Genomic DNA, 19,839 nt, shown 5'->3' on the forward strand with positions numbered 1-19,839 from the left:
TGTGAAAAAAAAAATTCATATTTCGTAATCCTGCATACATTATACCAGAATAAATATTATTTTTTTGATTTTTTTTAATCCTGTTGCCAACACAGATTTATCTGACATAATTTCAGTGTTCAATAGAGAGACCAAGTGAAAAGCAGCTGATCAAGACTTTTAAGAAGTGAAGTGATGAAAATGGGAACATTTCTCAGACTTCCTTTCAGAGCGTCTGTCTGTAGAGTTTTCTGGACAAAAAAAGCATCTGCTATAAATCACTTTGCCAATTTCCCCCCACTCGCCCATGTAGCTTCCTTCTTTGACTGAATGTACTGTCAAAATGATTGAAGCTTGCTTTCATACCCTCCGGGTGTGTTTTACCAACCACACGATTTATTTAATTTTGATTTCAAGCAACCAAAGTTGGAGTGCAGTGCACAAAACAAGAGACAGAGCAAAACAATACAGAAAGGAAAAGAAAGAGACAAAAGACGACTGAAATTCAGGTTTGTGCTTGATTAATTTTGATTCTGATTTATGTTTTGATGACTTGACACAATCACATTTACCTGCGCCTGCTCCTCAGTGGGAGTCAGCAGACTGGCTGAAAGGCTCACTTTTTGCACTTAGCTCAGCATGATGTGCCTTTTCAAAACACTGAATCAGGTAGTGAGATGGAGGGCGGGGGAGGGGTGGGGGGGCAGGAACAGGCTGGGAACACATTTTTAATGGTGAAAAATCAAAGAGACTTTGATAGCTCAATATACAAAGTTCTGTATTTACAGATAATCGTGAAAGTACCTTTAAAAACAGAAACGGCATGTTTGCGTATGTAAAAGAGTTCGTAGCTTCAGGTCTGTAAAATGGTTCCGATGCAGAAGTGTCTTACGCTGCAATACCAGCGAGTGCCACTAGAGGTCGGCTCCAAAAAGCCTCCGGCTCCATAGACTCCCATTCAACTTCTCTCATCAAATCCAAAGTGAATAAAATGTGTCCATCAGTTATCTCGGTGTTGTTAGCTAAAGTCACTCCTTCTTATTAGTTTTCTGGAGGTCCATCTGAAAATAATCCCTCATTCATTAGAAAAGAAGATTCAAGAAGACCTGTTTTTGGGGGCGTGTCTGTTTGATTGACAGGCCTGTGGTGCAGTCAGGTTACAGCTATCTGTGGGCGGCACGTAGTATCGTCAGGTTTCCAATCAGATCGGTCAGATCCACCGCTGGCTCCTCCCCCAGCTCGTCCAAATATGGTCACTTCCTGCTCCAAACCGCTCCGAACTAGCAAGATGGTGACGGACAGAATCTGAACTGGAGGATTCATAACGTTCACAAATTAATGATGACATCACTGATGGATGATGATTGGTTCAGACATGCGCACTGTAGTAACTGACTTTATTAATAATTCAAAGTTCACTATCACCACGAGTACACAGGCTTTCCCAGATATGCATGTTGAGCAGTGTGGGTGACACAGTGACCTGCTGCAGACCTTTGTGTGTCTGCATGAGTCATAACAGTGTTAGCTCTGCAAATTAATGTCTTCCTTAAACACAGCAGTTTAGACAGACAGACATTCCTTCAGAAAATGTGCTTATTTGCTTCTTTTTTTTTTTTTTTGTCTGAGAGTCTCAAATCTGTACTTTGAATATGGAGCTGCAGCGAACCACCCATTAGCTTAGGCTTGGCCTAAACATCTGAAACAAAGGGGCAGCAGCTGGCTGGGATCCGTCCAAATGTAACAAAGTCCTCGTATCAGCACCTCTAAAGGTCACTTATTAACATGTTATATTTTTTGTGTTTAATCAATCCAAAATCACACTATAAACAATCCAAAATCACACTATAAAACAACATTTTCCATTTTATGTGCTGGAGTGTCTTTTGGACAAGTAACTTCTTAGATTCTAGAAACTGGTGTCAATTAGACTTTTAACAATCGGCTGACAAATCCAATTGTTGATGGACAGAAAATGAATTGGCAACTATTTTAATAAATCCCATTGCTGCAGTATTTTTTTTAATCCCCCCCCCCCCCCCCCCCCCCCCCCCCCCCCCCCCCCCCCCCCCCCCCCCCCCCCCCCCCCCCCCCCCCCCCCCCCCCCCCCCCCCCCCCCCCCCCCCCCCCCCCCCCCCCCCCCCCCCCCCCCCCCCCCCCCCCCCCCCCCCCCCCCCCCCCCCCCCCCCCCCCCCCCCCCCCCCCCCCAAAAATGCCAATGATATTAACAATAACAATGGTGATAGTAATATTTGCTGGTTCTAGCTGATTAAATGTGAAGATTTTATACTTTTCTTTGATGTACATGATACTAAGCTAAATACCTTTTGGGTTCGGCCTCTTCACGTCTCAGATTTTCAGGAATTCGAAATTTGGAAAATTGGGTTTGAGATGCTGTTTGATCATCAAACAAACACTTTGGTGGACTCATACTCTGCCCCACCCCACCCTTCCCATCCCACACACACACACGCACACCTGTAGGCCTGGTAACACAAACCAGTTCATAAGCTATGAAATCTTTTATTAATAAGCAAAGGATGTCGGTGTTCAGCTAATTGAACCCAACCCAGTCATGCTCTCCCTTTTAAGACACAACTAAGACAGTTAAATGAGGCAAGCTGGTGCCATAGATATTTATATATATATCACTTTATTTTTCATGTCCCTATGACATTTGGGACATTCCAGTCTAGAATAAAATTCCTAAAATGTATCTGTAATTCTTCCTTTTTGTCCATAAAACAATAGTTTTCTCATGTGAACAGGTTTTTCTTGCTGTGATTATTCCTCCTGTTTATATTAGGCATTAAACAATTCCTTAGTAACATGCTTGCAGTGTTAGTGAGCTGTTTTTACTGCAAAAATGTATTTCTAAACCTAACTGAAGCTTGTATGAGCTGATAAAATATTGTGGTAAATTTGAGTATAAAATCCTGCCGTTGTTTGGTTGTCTCCCTGCTGAGATGCAGTGGAGAAAAAAAAAGTACAAAGAAGGAGTTTTGTATGAAGACAAACTTTGTCTAAATTGGACGACTGAAGCCTCACAATTGCTTTTGGGTTTTTCTCGGGACATCTTTTAATGGCCAGTATGAACAGAAGCAATAAGTACAGATAATCAAATCTGTTTTAATGTTCTAAAGAGTTTCTAATAATTGTTTTAAGACAGACTTGGAAAATTGCAAAACTCTCCTTTAATGTGATGCCTTTCCTGTTGAAAGAGTTCGGTGAGGGTCAAGCATCAGTGCACTGTAAACCAATGGGTGAGTCGTTATGGAAAACAAAGATGTTTCATTTAATAAAACAGTAAAGCTGATGTAAGGGGACATCGCTTATGAATGAATGGTACTGAGTGGAGCAGCACGAGGCATCACTGAAGGTACATTCCTGTTGAATCTGGCCTCTTCCATTGTTAAAAGGAGCAATAATGTAGTTCAGCACACAAAGTTGAATCCTTCCCGCTGCATTTGTATTTCTCCTGTAAAAAGGAGAAAAATGTCTTGAACAGGTTTAGCACACCTTGTTTTGTAGAACAGGTGCTGATGCAGCGGAGAGAGAGCACACATCTTGTCTGTTCGTTTCTGAGTAACCCCCAACTGTACATAGAGAGAAAGAGAGAGAGGCTTTTATTGTACACCATATGAACAGTTTGAAATCCATCCTAGATGTTATGATGAAATCAAATTTACTTGCTGAAAATGGAAATGATTGGGTTACATGGGTGGTACTTCCCAAATCTTCCGGGGGAACAATTGAAATAGGAAATGAAAGCTGGAAATACACTCTGTCAGTATGATGGTTCTCTTCATCTACTTCATATGCTGAAGGCTCTGAACTTCTCCTTTGTCCTGTATGGAGTCTTTAAATTAAGTTTATGACAAAAAGGAGGATAGGGGTGAGATGCGGTGGAAGTGCTTGTTATTATTATTAATTCTCTTTGGAGCTAAATCCAGATCACTGACTTCTACCTTAAGAACACCTCAAGTCAACAGAAAGGCCACAAAGGTCACACAATCTGCAGCAGCATGTGGAAGTCTGAACGGTTCCTTCACTGAGACAACATCATGGGAAAAACAGGATTTCCATGAAGTCAGACGGCCTAAGACACGGTACAGGTGACGTCTTCACTGCCCTCCACCTATGAAAGGTTCTGTGTTCAGTCACAGCGGATCAGCCATAACCTGGTTTAAACTCTTCCCCGGTGTTGTGGATTGAATGGAGGCTCAGCATGTTTCCATCTCCTCCACAGACGAGGAGACGGGATTGGAGGTGCATCAGGTAACTCGGCCTCCAGGCTTCAATGCCAACCGGCGCCGCAGCAGAGCTGTTCTCTACCACCTGTCAGGACACCTGCAGAAACAAGACAAGAGCAAGCTCAAGATCAACAATGTGAGTTTCTCTGCATGTCTTTGGTACATTCATAGAACAGAGTTTTATCAAAGAACTTGTTCAAAGTTGCCAGTGAGATGATAGAATACAAGTTGTGTGAGTGAAATATTGTGTTTTAAGACACCAGTTCACCGCAAACACCTTATTATTTCTACAGTTGATCACCAGCACATATCACTATGGTCGCAGTTTAAAAACACGGGTTAAAATTAAAATACCAGTAATCCAAATATCCAGGTCATATATGAGAAACAGTATGTCACACAAACACTAATATTAGCATTAGTATTTTTTGTCTTCATTTAAAGTGAGCATGCATGTAAGTATTCAATTCAATTCAACTTTATTTATATAGCGCCAAATCACAACACAGGTTATTTCATAGCACTTAACACGTTAAAGTCCTTACAGCAAGACATCACAATATTATACAGAGAAACCAACAATTCAACAATTACTACATAAGCTAGGAGGAAAAAACTCCTCTTTAAGGGAGAAAAACCTCCAACAGAGGAAAGAAAAACTCCTTTTAACAGGAAGAAACCTCCGACAGAACCAGGATCAGAGGTGGGTGGAACATCTGTTAACAGAACCAGGATCAGAGGTGGGCGGAGCATCTGTTAACAGAACCAGGATCAGAGGTGGGTGGAGCATCTGTTAACAGAACCAGACTCAGAGGTGGGCGGAGCATCTGTTAACAGAACCAGGATCAGAGGTGGGCGGAGCATCTGTTAACAGAACCAAACTCAGAGGTGGGCGGCCATCTGCCTTGACCGGTTGGGGTGAGAGGAGAGCAGAGAGAGAAAAGGACAGCATAGAGATAGAAGAGAAGAACTGTTGGTGGAGACGACAATCACAGAGCAGAGACATGCAGCTCCATGACGGGACATCTGCAAAAGAAAGAACAGAAACTACACGAGCGAAGGAACTGAATGGAGACAACAGATAATAAGAAGAAACTATGGGAGAGGATAAGATGGTGAGGTATGAGTCAGTTAAAGAGTAGGAGGAAGATAAAATGGTAAATGGTCTGTACTTGTATAGTTTTATCACTTTTTGGTCTCAAAGCGCTGTAACATGTTTTTCCATTCACCTGTTCACACACTAATGAGACAGATCACCATGCAAGGTGCTGCCATCAGGAGCACATTCACACATCGATGGTTCACCATCGGGAGCAACTTAGGGTTCAGTGTCTTGCTCAAGGACACTTGGGCATGTGGACAGGGGGAGCTGGGGATTGAGCCACCAACCTTCTGATTAGTGTGCAACCCACTCTACCAACTGAGCCACAGCCTCCCTCGAGAAGAAGCTCAGCATGTGAAGAGAAGCTAAAACTGGAGAAATATGATCTCTCTTGTTAAATACTGTCAGTACTCTTGCTGCAGCATTTTGGATCAGCTGCAGGTTTTTAATGAGTAATTTGGACATCCTAACAACAAGGAATTACAATAATCTAGTCTAGAAGTAACAAACGCATGAATAAGTTTTTCTGCATCACACTGAGGAAGGATTTTCCTGATTTTATTAATATTACGTAGATGAAAGAAGGCAGTTCTGGAGATTTGCTTTATATGGTGGCTAAAGGACAAATCCTCATCAAAGATGACTCCAAGGTTACTCACAGTTTTGCTGGAGGCCAAGACAACGTCATCTAGAGTAACTAAGTGATCACAGAAAGAGTTTCTGAGGTGTTTAGGACCAAGTACAAGAACTTCTGTTTTGTCTGAATTTAGAAGCAGGAAGTTTTTGGTCATCCAGGCCTTTATGTCTTTTAGACAGGCTTCAAGTTTTACTAACTGATTAGTTTCATCTGGTTTTATAGAAAGATATAGCTGAGTGTCATCTGCATAACAATGGAAGTTGATGCAGTGCTTCCTGATGACATCTCCTAATGGAAGCATGTACAAAGTAAAAAGTATTGGGCCTAACACTGAGCCTTGTGGAACTCCATAACTAACTCTTGTTTGTCTGGAAGATTCATTGTTGACATGGACAAATGGGGATCAACGTAGATGTCTTCCACTGCTTTAACACACGGCATCGAAGAGGATAAGCATGTAACTGCTTCCTTAAACTCGGCCACGGCATTAGTATAACCACGAAAATGTGCTCAATGCAGATAAAGGGCCCCTGTGGTCGCTAACATATTACATACGCTTGTGCATCAATGTGTACGCAATTAGTCAAATAATTATATATATTAAAAAAGTAATACGATTATTAATATTAAAAGGAAAAGCAACAAATCCTTTCATTTCAAATATGAAAAATGACATTAGTAATCAAATAGCTGCAAATTAATTTCCTGTTGTTTAACTAATTAATCAAATATTTATTTCAGCTGTGCCTGTCTATACTGTTGGGTAGTTTAATCTTTTTTTTCTTTTTTTTTTTTTTAAAAAGGTAAGCTATCCATATGTGTTGCTGGGAAACATTTGTTTTTAAAGTAACAAGTCAGATAAATGTGGTGCAGTAGAAGCATGAACTGGAAATACCAAAAAAAAACCACGTCATGTTAAAACTGCAGCACATGAATTTACTACACTAAAAACAACTTCATGATTTATGAAGACATTAAAACTGAGTGGATGTCAGATTAAACCAGTTTGCTCCTTGTATAAGATGCATCATTTTTTAAGGAACGGAAGTAAAACTGATACCCATAAGCTTCATGTATACTGAACAGTAGAAATGCAAGCAGATGCTTAATTATCTAGTTAAAGATAATGTTCCCAAACTTCTACCTCAACGAGCATCCTCAGAGCAGAGACAAATTTCCCAAAGTGTTAATTATTATTTCTGCTTTATCCAGCACTTCATTAAAAGTTCAAATGAGTGAGACCATTTTTATGTGACATCAAGTGGTTAACGAATGATTTTATATTGATTTGATCCACTCTTGAATTCAACCTGACAAACACGACTGTGAGGACCAAGTTACACTTCTGAGGCTTTTCATAAGGGCTGTTTTTGTTTGCGTGGCGTGAGCTTGTGAAGAGCTTCTGTAAGCGTGTGCATCAGAACACGGTTGTGGTGTGTGCTGGTGACGTGTGTGTGCCTTTCATCCACTCCAGAACATGTTCGGGGAGAAGCCTCCGATCCCGGAGTACAAAGTAGCAGCCATTCAGAAATCTTGCTTCATCCTGCTGCACTATGGAACCTTCAAGGCCGGCTGGGATTGGTTGATCCTGCTGGCGACCTTCTACGTGGCTGTCACCGTGCCCTATAATGTGTGTTTCACCGTGGTGGGGGGGCGGGATGAAGGCAGCAGCAGCGCTCCACGCAGCCCGCCCAGTGTCAGCGACATCCTTGTAGAGATCCTCTTTATTTTAGGTGAGAGAGCGTTTTATAACAAGATTCAAAAACATTTTCTGCTGCAACATCTCTAGAGCCAAATTCATTGTGACATCGATGACACCCACACTCATGTTAACACTTGGTTGATTAGTGCTGTCTTTTATCTAACATTTTAAGACCTGCAGTACCAGGCAGGGGTTTGGAGACACCAAGCAGTCAATAGTTCCTATTTTACATTTTACAGTGTACAACAAAACTGATTCATCAAAACGGGACAAAAACCTTTAAACAAAACATAAAATGTTAGATTCCTCAAAATTGCCTCCTCTTGCTTTGAGTTGCTCCAAGTTACCCACTTCGTTCTCTTCACCAGCTTCATGGTCGTCACCTGGAGTCTATAAGGACTTCTTACATGTGTTGGGAACTTGTTGGCTGCTTTTCCTTCACTCTGCGGTCCAACTCATCCCAAACCACTCAGTTGGGTTTAGTTTGGTTTGTGGAGTCCAGGTCATCTGATGCAGCTCTCCAATCACTCTGCCTCTTGGTGAAACAGCCCTCACAGGGCCTGGAGGTGTGTTGTGGGTCATTGTCCTGCTGAAAAAAGACTAATGCGTCCCACTAAGTTCAAACCAGTCAGGATGATGCGTCACTGCAGAATCTGTGGTAGCCATGATGGTTAAGTGTTGCCTTCATCCTGAATAAATCCTCCACAGTGTTCCCACCACCATCATCACCACACATGGAGACACCATCTGTTCACCTTCTCTGAGGCTCACAAAAACACAACGGCAACCAAAAATCTCACATGTGGATTCATCAGACCAGATTTCCACTAGTTTAATGAAGAAGGAGAGAAGCAGTTCTCTTCTTCTTCTGGTCGTCCTGACTGGTGGTTTCTCTGCAGCAGTTCCATCATGAAGGCCTGATTCACAGTCTCCTCCCGTCTGTGGCTGTTGAGATGTATCTGCTGCTGAGACTCTGGGAAGTTCATGAGTTATTTCTAAGGCTGGTACCTTTAATGAGCTTCTCCTCTGCAGCAGAGAGAACTCGTGGCCCTGCTGTCTTTGGTTCTCACCAAATGCAGTTCAATGGCAGCATTCAAAGTTTTTAAAGAAACTTATCTTAAATTAACTTAAACAAATATCTTGACCTTTTCGGGACTAAGTGTCTTAGAGTTGTGATGGACTGTTTTTTTTCCATGAGTTGAGCGTTTTTTGTCATAATCTAAATTACTAGAGTGGTTAAATAGAACTGATTGCTGTACACTAACATTTACTCAGCACAACACAACTGATGGTCTCATTCAGAAAACAAGAGGTTCCACCAGTTAGCTTTAATATGACTGACCTGTTAACTGGACATGTTTCCAGGTGACAACTTCATGAAGCTGGTTAACATGTTAACAATAGTGTGCAAAGCTGCAAACAGTGGCTTTTTGGGGAATCTAAATTATGCAGCAGATTTTGATTATTTTCCTTTTTTGTTTACAACATTATTCCATATGTTCTTATTTTACAGTCTTGATGTTTTCAAGTTTTGTTCTACACAGTAGAAAATGATGAAACTAAAGAAAACCCTTTAAACCAGTGGGTGTGTACAAACTTTGGAGTGGTACTGTAATTGGAAAGATCTCTGTTCATATTTTATCAACCGCCTGCTGATGGGAAGTCAGTCGAGTTTGGGTGCCTTTATCTGGGTGGCTCATGAGTCATGATAAAAGTTTTGTTGAAGATCTTAATGATGCATGTTGCAGTGAAAGGATATGAGCCATTCACAACAGGCCATTACTTCTCATTGCTAACTCATTTCCTAGAAAAAAGCTTCTTTGTGCCCAGTCTTGTGCACCTAACTGCAGGAAACTTATGTGAGTGCCCTTCAATTTGCATTAATGGAGGAGAGAGCACAAACCCTCCATCAATCAACGTGAGCAATGAAATTAGATGAGCCACCCACAGCTAAATGTCTGACTCCTGTCCGTCGATATCCCATTCGATAGGACTAATAGGCTGAATCTGTTTATCACTACGTTCACTCAGCAAAGAAAAATGGATTGAAATGTTCCCTCAAGCTTCTGTTCATTTGTTACTTCTTGTTTCATCGTAAAACATCCAGAAGCACATCAGAGTCACGCTGTTTATGTTGTTGTGTTTTCTACTTTTTAACAACAAGTTGTTTACATCTCGTCTTACATGACTGCTGTTCATGCTGCATTAATAATGTTTGTTTTTGTCACGATGCAACTTTTTTGGTGGTAATAGGACTTCATTGTAAGACAGAATGGAGCTTTCTGAAAGTTACTGAACATTCAAGGATTCTCCATGAGAGTGAAACTAAAGAACTGAAGTTGTTTATTGTTTCACTGTGACAAAGTGTCCCTGAATGTACCAACTGTGAAAGTTTTAAAACTGCCCCCTTCTACAAGTCCTCAACAACCTTTAACAAGCACTGAAACTGGACCTCAGCAGTATGTACATGTGTTTGTCAAGACAAAACGTGGCACCGATGCCGACACTGTAACGGACTGACAGGAATAGTACATGCTTCGGCGTGAGACCAGGCTGCCAAGGAAGTTAGACATCTTGGAGAGTTGGACGACTACAACAGTGATTGATGCGTTTAGTCTTGTCAACAGCCTGAAAAACTCCCTGGAAAGTTTAAAAATAAAGAAATCCTCTGAAAAAATTTTTTGCTTTGTTTACTGACTAAAATGTAAAGTTAACAATGTTTTTGGTGACATGCAGAACATGCAGATTCATCTCAGCTATGGTTTTCTTCAGATAACATTTGCAGCTGTTCAAATCATAATTTGAAGTAACCCATCCAGCATGTACCGTGGATGTGATTCCTTGAACTACCAATGCTCTTTGTTATTGGTAGTTGTGCAGTGACCATGTATCACTAACATATAAGTGACACTTGTGCCATCCTGTTGGTAATCCCTGCTGCTGTTCTCATCCTCTGCAGACATATTGCTGAACTTTCGAACTACATTTGTGAGCACGTCGGGTCAGGTGGTGTACGACGCCCGCTCCATCTGCGTTCATTACGTCACCACCTGGCTCTTTGTTGATCTCATTGCCGCCCTGCCCTTTGACCTGCTGTATGCGTTCAACGTCAGCGTGGTGAGTCTCCTCTGTGTGGGTGGTAATTGTGCGTCTGATCTATTGACCTCTGTGCGTTTGCACTAAAATAAAACCTCGAACCAAAAAGCATGTGACAGACTTTACAAAATATGTAAAAAGTCAGGCTGCTTCTTTTTTTCTTTTTTTTTCCAGCAAAGACACACTTGAACGAGGACATGCACTCAGTCTCCTGCATGCATTTTCTGCACCAACACATTGAAGGGAACGTGCCAAATTTGGATAAATGAATGCAACGTCATGAGCTCCCATGTGAATTTATTAAATCAAGATTTCATCTAAACCGATGCTCATCAGACAAACCCATGGCACAGAGCCAATCTTTGGTGCACATACTGCATGTCTCATTTATTCATATTTCCATGCTCAGAATCCTCAAAAATGATAAATTATTAGAAATTAGGACTCACTTTTAAAACTGATTGATTTCATATAAAGAATAAATGAAAGATACATCTTTTGAAGTAAACTGCCATCTACACTGACAGATTATTGACATGACTCAGTGGATCATTTGGTGTCCGAGTCCAAGCCCTTTGTGAACTGATGAGGTGTTTCTCTATCTGTGCAGTACTTTGGGGTGCACCTGCTGAAGACGGTCCGGCTGCTGCGGCTGCTGCGGCTGCTGCAGAAGCTGGAGCGCTACTCCCAGTACAGCGCTGTGGTCCTGACTCTGCTGATGTCCATGTTCGCCCTGCTGGCCCACTGGATGGCCTGTATCTGGTACTTCATAGGTCGCAGGGAGATCGAAAGCCCCGGCTCCTGGGATATTGGTTCGTGTGAACTTTTTTCAACCATGCATAGTGTTGGAAAGTAATTGATTACTATATGTTTTCAATTACATATTAAACTAGATTTCAGTAGGGAATTTCATTTGATCTTTAATTGATCAGGCAGATTAGGATCTCTTTTCCAAGCGAGATCTGAGTATGAGAAACATTCACAAGAACACAATCAGGTACAACAGAACAAGGATTTAAAACCAGAGAAAAAAAATGTTACAAGAATCACAAGAAATACTGTACTTTCCTCCCCAATACATTCATTTAATAGGTACAGTTCCTAGTTTACTTTATCTAGCAAACATTTTTATACAAATCATTTCATTTTAACATGATGCAACACATGTCTGTAGAATAAATATTGTGTTTGTGAATAAATATTAAAATTAATTAGCAGCTTGTTAGCTTAGCTTAGCACTAAGATTGGAGTATTTATTCATTTGTAGGGGACCCAATACAATATTAAAGCTTTGTTGATATTCCACAAGTATCTCCGAGGAGAATGTGAAAGCCGGTGGGCGGCAAAGAATTTCATGAAACTGTAAGGACACACAGACGGCCGCGTTCACAGGCAAGAGAGCAAACTTCAACCGTTTTAACTGTGACCGGGGTCAAAGGTTAAGTTTTATGTGTCTCATTTTATTCTAAACATCACACACACACGTACGCACACATGTACACAAGCAGCTTGCTCAGGCATGCATGACTTATCTGTTTCCACTGTACCCTTCCTCATTCCTCGCTGTCTCTCTGTCATTGATTGGTTGCGACCCTGTCTGCTCCTATTAGCATCCTATTAACTATCATTATCTGTTCAGCAAACCTCATAATGACAGACAGTCACACTGCCGTCAATTCATGTCAGCGATCCCTCAACTGACTGTTGAGAGACGGAGGGAAACCAGAGGACAACAAGGAGCAGCCTGACCTTTCTGTGACCACCTGATATCAGCATGTACAATACAAGCGCTGGACTAGTCTGTCCATCAGTCAGTGGGCTGGTACCTCGCTATCAATAATTTAAGGGACAGTGGAGCTGTAATCAATACTGATTCCCAAATATGCACCCTGTTAATAAAAAGAAGTGCATTTGTCAGGGACTTTTTTCAGCTCTGGATTTAAACAAATTTAGCTATTCGGTCAAAAAGCACCAATATAGCGCATGTAGTGTTGGATATAACTATATGAATTCAATATAACTATATATAACTAATATAATAATAACACAACTAATGATACAACTTGGATTTATATTTTCTCAAATGTGGTATAAAATGGCAGCAGCACTCTTTATGGGCCACCTTGAATTTTTTCTGAGAAATCTTGTGAACTTTTCTCTCAGCTGTCAGGAGATGAGCACAACATCATCTCAGAGCTTCTTTTTGCTGAAGTGTGAATATTATTTTTCCATGAAGACTTGCTTTTTTGGACTGAATGTCATCTTTTTTTGTTTTTGTTTACAAAAAGCAATGGGAGATTTCAATGTGGCACAAATGAGTGGGAGGGTGTAAACAAGTCTCTGTGCCGGGTCAGATCAGAAAGTGGCACAACAAAACCAATTGTTGTAAAACAAGGTGGTGCTGATGAAGCAACACCTTCAAAAACAATCAGTCGCGTCAGCAGAAGTGAATGTAGATAGATAGACAGATAGTTACTTTTATTAGTCCCCAAGGGGAAATGTTCACGTAATTTAACATATGCACTGTTTACTACTCCAGGAAGTAGTCGGACCCTTAGCAACCACCTAGCAACCGAGAGGATTTCTAGTCTCCAACTGAATAAATACAGAACATAGAAACACTAAACTGATCAGCTAGCTCAGTCTGGTTGGAACAAAGATATCTGATGAACAAAGATATCCATGGACTCCTGTGTTTTTAACATTTTACCACTGTGTCATGTGTTCAAACCAAACCGGTCCAGCTAGCCGCCGCTAGGATTGTAAGTGCGTGACTATCCGTGGTGTTACAGTACGGGTGCTCGGAGCGACCAAAAAGGACCAAAAGAGACCCGACTTCACCAAATGGGTCATTTAATAGAACTATAACAAGTAGAAACTACATTATATTACATATTATATGAAACTTTATTCTAATTCTATTTTCCCATTGAAGAAGTGGAGAGGTATTTGTAGTGATGAGCAGGGTGTGATGTCATGATGATTTGAGGACGTTCATAATGTTCAGAATCAGAGTTGGACCTCCTTGAGTCCAGAAGATAACTGCCAACAGTGGCGGAAGTAGAATATTTCTAAACTGTACCAGTTTATTCAAACAAACACATGAATGAATGTGTTTATTCATCTCTAAGCGAGACATAAATTGTGACACCTTCTTGGGCTACAACCTGTCTCAGATCACATTTCAATCTGTCTGAAAGGTTTCTTGGATGCATTTACACTTCTGAGATCAGACGATCTGATTCACGTAAGACTGATGAGTCAGTTCAACGAGATCAAAGATTTACTGAAAACACTTTACAAAAGGTGAAACAATACATCTCGCCTGATTGATGCATGAATTAATGCAGACATGAAAGGCGTGACGCCTACATGTACCTGTACCACAGCACCAGCATGTGTCTCTATCGCTGACGAGGAAAACACGGCACACACTTTATTTTTTATGTAATTTGAGCAGTGTCATAAATTGCTGTTGCTCACTGAGAAATGAACCTCAGAGTTTATTCTAAGCTTAACTGTTGAGAATTCCAGAGATGTGATGGAAAGGAAATGAAGTGATGGACGGTGGAAGCTCTCTGCTCGTTGCAGATGATGTCATTCTTCTGACCGTCCCCCTTCAGCATGCATTGGGAGGATTTTCAGCTGAGTGTGAAGCAGCTGGGATGAGAGTCAGTATTTCCGAATTTGAGTCTGAGGTTCTCTGCTGGTAAACAGCGGATTGCCCCCTCCAGGTTGGGATGGAGTTTCTGCCTTCAAGTATCTCGAAGTCTTGTTCACCAGAGGGGTCATGGGCGCCTCACGTGAGGTTTCCTGGGTTCATCCAACTGGTAGGAGACCCTGGGTCAGAACGAGGACATGCTGGACAGATCCCAGATCTCTGGCCTGGGAATGCCTTGGGATCCGCAGGAGGAGCTTGAAAACACTGCCGGGGAGAAGAACATCTGGACTGCACATCTGGACTGCCTCACTTAGCTTCGACCATCGCAAACCTACCCCGGATACGCAGAAGAAGATGGATGGATGATGTTTGTACCCTTATAATAAAGTGGAGTCTAAACATACAGGCAGTGTAGCTTTACAAGCAAATTCAGTATCACTGTGACTGATCTCCATGAGTCTGACAGAGGTGCAGATTTTATATATATAGGTTAAGTTCTGCTAATGACAAAGTAATTAGGAAACTACTCAGGTGTTAAATCTCTTCATGTTGTTGGTGTAGCTACTTTACTGCTCACAACTCGAGTGTCATTTCTGCTTATTTATGCTGGCAGGCTGGCCTCACTATCAGAGAACCAACACACACACACACACGCACACGCACACACACACACACACACACACACACACACACACACACACACACACACACACACACACACACACACACACACACACACACAAGGTCAAAGCTTTTTTGCCTGAAATGTGTGATGCCATGGAGATCACTGAATGGCTGAATCCATATTGTATAATTCATATTCCTTGTCTTGTCTTTCTTCTCTTGATTGTGCTGTCAGTGCCTCAACTGGGTTTTACCACTCCACTCATTGTTCAATCATTTCTTCTTCCTCCATCACTTCCTACTCTCGACCATTTCTCCTTCTTCCTTCTTTGCTTCCTCTCGTTATCCATTTTCTCCTTCTTTCCTGTGAAGCTGAATCCTGGAACCTTGAATCCTCTGTCTGTTTAGCAAATTGGAATCAGATCATTGGTTGTTATTTTTGTTTATAAAATGAAACATTTATTTTGTCTCTTAATTTCGTTACCTGGTTTCATTTAATTCTGTTTTATTATTGTTATTTAGATTAAGACCTCCTGTTAAACACAGAGCTGAACATCCATGGCTGCGTTCGTAATACATGAGCACACTGAGTTGAGTTTGGTGTGCAGTGCAGATCCTTCAGGAGCTGCTTGCAGTTCATCACAGAGTTACAGTCGCCCACAATGTTGGAAAAGTGAAGAAAAAGAAGCAATCTAACTGCTCTCTGTACAGTTATAAGCCATGAGCTTATGACGGGATCAGTTTCATGCACAGTGAGAGAAGTTATCAGGTTTGGTGCCTGTGATTTGTGATGAGATGATGACATTGGTTTCATTTATCTTTGGTACAGTTGCTGAATTTCTTTCTTTCTCCGTGCTTCTCTCAGGTTGGCTGTACGAGCTGGCCAAGCGCCTGGGCACCCCGTACTTCCTGTCCCCCCTGACGACCCCAGTCCCCGCCACAGTCAGCAGCCTCCCGGCCAACAGCAGCCAGTGGAACGTGTCGGGGTCAGAGGTCAGCAGGCAGGGATCTTGGAACTCCAGCCAATATTACGGGAACCTGACGGGGGGCGAGGGCGTGTCGGGCACGAGCAACAGGGGGGGGGATGCGGGGCTGCTGGGGGGCGGCCCATCGATGCGTAGCAGCTACGTGACCTCTCTCTACTTTGCCCTGAGCAGTCTGACCAGTGTCGGGTTTGGAAACGTGTCAGCCAACACAGACTCAGAGAAGATTTTCTCCATCTGCACCATGCTCATCGGAGGTAAGACATGTGCTCCTCTTAGGATTTTCCCTCTATGGCCACTCCCACGCTCCGTAGAAACACAAGTTATTTTTCTTTGTTTAAATGACTGTTTTTGGAGGAGCCAGTCTTATAAACACAAAGAGGTCAGCTGATTGCTGTGACTATTTGAAATGAAAAGCTCATCTCCTCCTCCAGCTCGTCCCGGAGGACCCAGAGCTGCTTTTTGAGTCGTCACCTGTAGAGTTCAGAGGATGCAAACAGACCAGTGAAGAGGGAGCTTTGCCCCCCAGCTCAGCTCCCTCTTCACCACTGCAGTCTGGATATTAGAACATATGTAGTGTATATAGTATAGTCCTGCAACAAAAGAAAAAGCTAAGCAAAACGAGGAGAAAAAAGAGGAGACCACAGCATCAATCTCTCCAATTTTTGTCCTCAAACTCAGTTCAGAGTTCTCCGTTGGTGATCTGCTGTACAGAAGATATTTCAGGATTTTAAAAGCAGGGTTTTCTCCATGGTAAGGTCGGTCACTGAAGAAACCGTCTGTAGTTGTGCTGTGATCAAAGTACAGCATGGAACCGGTCCAGTCCTCCCCGGGCCGAGTCCACGTTCACAGCAGACCTGTGACTGCCGACCTGCTGAGGAAATTCTGAGTTACTAAAAGAATTTAAAGAATCTTTGCTCATTCTGGGATTACGGCTGTTTTGGGATTTAGAATAAAAATGTTGTTGTTCTTATAAATGTTTCTAAATCTGGAAATGAAAGATTTATTCAACACTGGGATCATTTGTTAGTAATGTGTTACTGCCATTTTTGTGAAATCAGTCATCCACTTCAGGCAGTGCTTCACTGTGGTTTTACAGCAGCTAAATCCTTCTAAGCCCTGTGCTTTTGAACTCGGTGGGCTTATGAAGACACCCTGTAAAGCTTCTTGCTGTGCAGAAGCATTATGGGATTTTCCAGAGGGCCCTTCGAGATAGAACAACTGTAATTAAATCTGTATTATACTAAAAACACACACAGTATAGTAACGGAACCTTTGCTCTGTCTCCAGCTCTGATGCATGCAGTGGTGTTTGGTAATGTGACAGCGATCATCCAAAGGATGTACTCACGCCGTTCACTCTACCACACCCGCACCAAGGACCTGAAGGACTTCATCCGGGTCCACCGGCTGCCGAAGGCCTTGGAGCAGCGCATGCTGGAGTGTTTCCAGACCACCTGGTCAGTCAACAACGGGATAGATGTTAGTGAGGTGAGGAGGGCCGACTACCTTTCATTTCACTTACGTATTGATTTAAAAGATTTGGGTTTGTGCTACATTGTTGACGCTGACTGCATACAGCTATTCTCCAAAGAACTTCAAAGATCTGCTGCACTCCTGAATGTGTTTTGATCGTTGTCGCTTGTCTCGGATGTTTGAGCTTCACCCGACAGAATGATGTTCGTGCAGAATCCGACACCGAAAGCTGTTGTCAAAATCATCTGCTGAAAGTTAAAGGTTTCACCTAAAGTCTGAGTTCAAGGTGTGCAAGGGAGCAGCATTTATGACATCACACCTCAAATTTACAAAACCAAATATAAGTGGATTATTTGATTTGTATGCGTAGATGGGATCAAATGCTGACAGCCAAACGTGAGCTCTGACATGTCTGAATGTTAGTGGAACACCAACCAGAGGGTCAGCCTATATTTTGGTTTATTAACTGTAATTTATATTGAGGGATGTCTGGTTGTATTCTTGTTTCTGCTTTGTCTTCACAAAAACATACAACAAAACCATTGTTTACTTCTGTCAGCAGGAAGCAGATTCTGTTGTTTTATTTTGTTGTGCCAGCTGCTGCAGAGTTTCACTTTCATTTGTTCAGATTTTGAGATTTCTACATCTGACATTGAAGCTGAAAAAAAAAAAAAGTTGAGATAAATGATTGATCGTGCTCAAAGCATTTGAGAACCTCAGCACTGATAGAAAATACAGACTTTACTGTTTTTTTGTGTTTTTTCTTCATTCTCTACATAAAAAACTTTCTACTCCACATTTTTCTCTGGAGTTACATGTTGAGGAATTATTGCTTTCATGTCATGAAAGACGGAGTTTTTGCAAAAGACTGAGTGGAAGCCTGCTGCTAAATTTTTGCAGCTGATACAAATCTGAAGAAAGAATGAGTGTGAATCCCTTTTCACTTCACAGCTACTGAAGGACTTCCCAGACGAGCTGAGAGCCGACATCGCCATGCACCTGAACAAGGAGCTGCTCCAGTTGCCTCTGTTCGAGTCGGCCAGCAGGGGCTGCCTTCGCTCCCTCTCCCTCATCATCAAGACCTCCTTCTGCGCTCCGGGGGAGTTCCTCATCCGGCAGGGAGACGCCCTGCAGGCCATCTACTTCGTCTGCTCGGGGTCCATGGAAGTCCTGAAAGACAACACTGTGCTGGCTATACTGGGTGAGTCCCAGACAACAATGAAGTTTACAGAGAAAAAAGTTCACTGTTAGCTAAAGTCACTCCTTCTTATTAGTTTTCTGGAAGTCCATCTGAAAATAATCCCTCATTCATTAGAAAAGAAGATTCAAAAAGACTGTTTTTGGGGGGGCGTGTCTGTTTGATTGACAGGCCTGTGGTGCAGTCAGGTTACAGCTATCGGTGGACGGGACGTAGTATCGTCAGGTTTCCAATCAGATCAGTCAGATCCACCGCTGGCTCCTCCCCCAGCTCGTCCAAATATGGTCACTTCCTGCTCCAAACCTCTCCGAACTATCAAGGTGGTGACGGACAGAATCTGAACTGGAGGATTCATAACGTTCACAAACCAACGGTGACATCACTGATGGTTGATGACATCACTGATGGTTGTGGCTTGGTACAAATATATGGGTCTGGGCACGCTCCCAATAGGAACGTTTCCAGTCATTGCAACCTTAACGGGTGTAGACCTCAAGATCATTTTGAAACTATCAAAGCAGCCATTAACCGGTCAGCATTGACCTCCATATCACCAAATTTTACCATAGTGGCCATTGTTGGAACTTTCCAGACTGCTGGTGCGTTTAAATAGAAAGTGCTAGCTCATGATTAGAACTTAGGAAGTCATGAGAACGCTGCTGCTAAGCAACGGCAACATGGACGGTGTCTAGAAGCCACAAAGGCTAACTATTTAGCACACTAGCAGGCAGGCAACGCAATGCAGGAAATAATAAAGACATAATGCAGAGATGCATTATTTAAGTTTTGAAGCAAAACTCTGCCTGACTAAACTTACAATATATTTGCAAAACATTCAAGAAAAAAGGAGTAACTTCTATAGCTTCTTATAGCTGAATGCAGAATAAAATCACTGCAAACTTTGAGGCTGTAAACAATAGTTAAGCAAAGCCAGGCGACTTAGGTAAATAAAATCATTGGGTTTTATCTTATATGTAGTAACTTACATTAAAACGTCTTATTTCAGACTTTTCTAACTAACTACATTTCAGCGACATGCCTGAGCTGCTTGCAGGCTTCTTTGTGCACAGCCATCTCGCCAGCGTCTGGTTTTGAGGCATTTAGTGGACAGTAGCTACAGAAAGTAACC

At 42.1% G+C, this 19,839-nt stretch overlaps 2 protein-coding genes across 2 annotated transcripts in view; both read left to right on the top strand.

The window, feature by feature from the left end:
- Nucleotides 1-19,839, top strand: part of kcnh3 (potassium voltage-gated channel, subfamily H (eag-related), member 3) — a 141,174-nt gene that overhangs the window by 101,344 nt on the left and 19,991 nt on the right. Inside the window, exons 4-10 of the mRNA XM_069724830.1 lie at nucleotides 4,229-4,368; nucleotides 7,446-7,704; nucleotides 10,633-10,790; nucleotides 11,380-11,581; nucleotides 15,920-16,294; nucleotides 17,328-17,527; nucleotides 18,464-18,713. Coding sequence (XP_069580931.1) covers nucleotides 4,229-4,368; nucleotides 7,446-7,704; nucleotides 10,633-10,790; nucleotides 11,380-11,581; nucleotides 15,920-16,294; nucleotides 17,328-17,527; nucleotides 18,464-18,713 — 1,584 coding nt within the window. The remainder of the gene's footprint in view (nucleotides 1-4,228; nucleotides 4,369-7,445; nucleotides 7,705-10,632; nucleotides 10,791-11,379; nucleotides 11,582-15,919; nucleotides 16,295-17,327; nucleotides 17,528-18,463; nucleotides 18,714-19,839) is intronic.
- The window catches only part of dbr1 (debranching RNA lariats 1), a 91,300-nt gene that overhangs the window by 23,861 nt on the left and 47,600 nt on the right, over nucleotides 1-19,839 (top strand). The gene's annotated exons all lie outside the window — the stretch shown is intronic.

The sequence above is a fragment of the Brachyistius frenatus genome, unplaced genomic scaffold (assembly GCF_029030835.1).
Source record: "Brachyistius frenatus isolate BFR_SWC_R1_liver_20210118 unplaced genomic scaffold, ASM2903083v1 Contig_398, whole genome shotgun sequence".
NCBI classification, from domain to species: domain Eukaryota; kingdom Metazoa; phylum Chordata; class Actinopteri; family Embiotocidae; genus Brachyistius; species Brachyistius frenatus.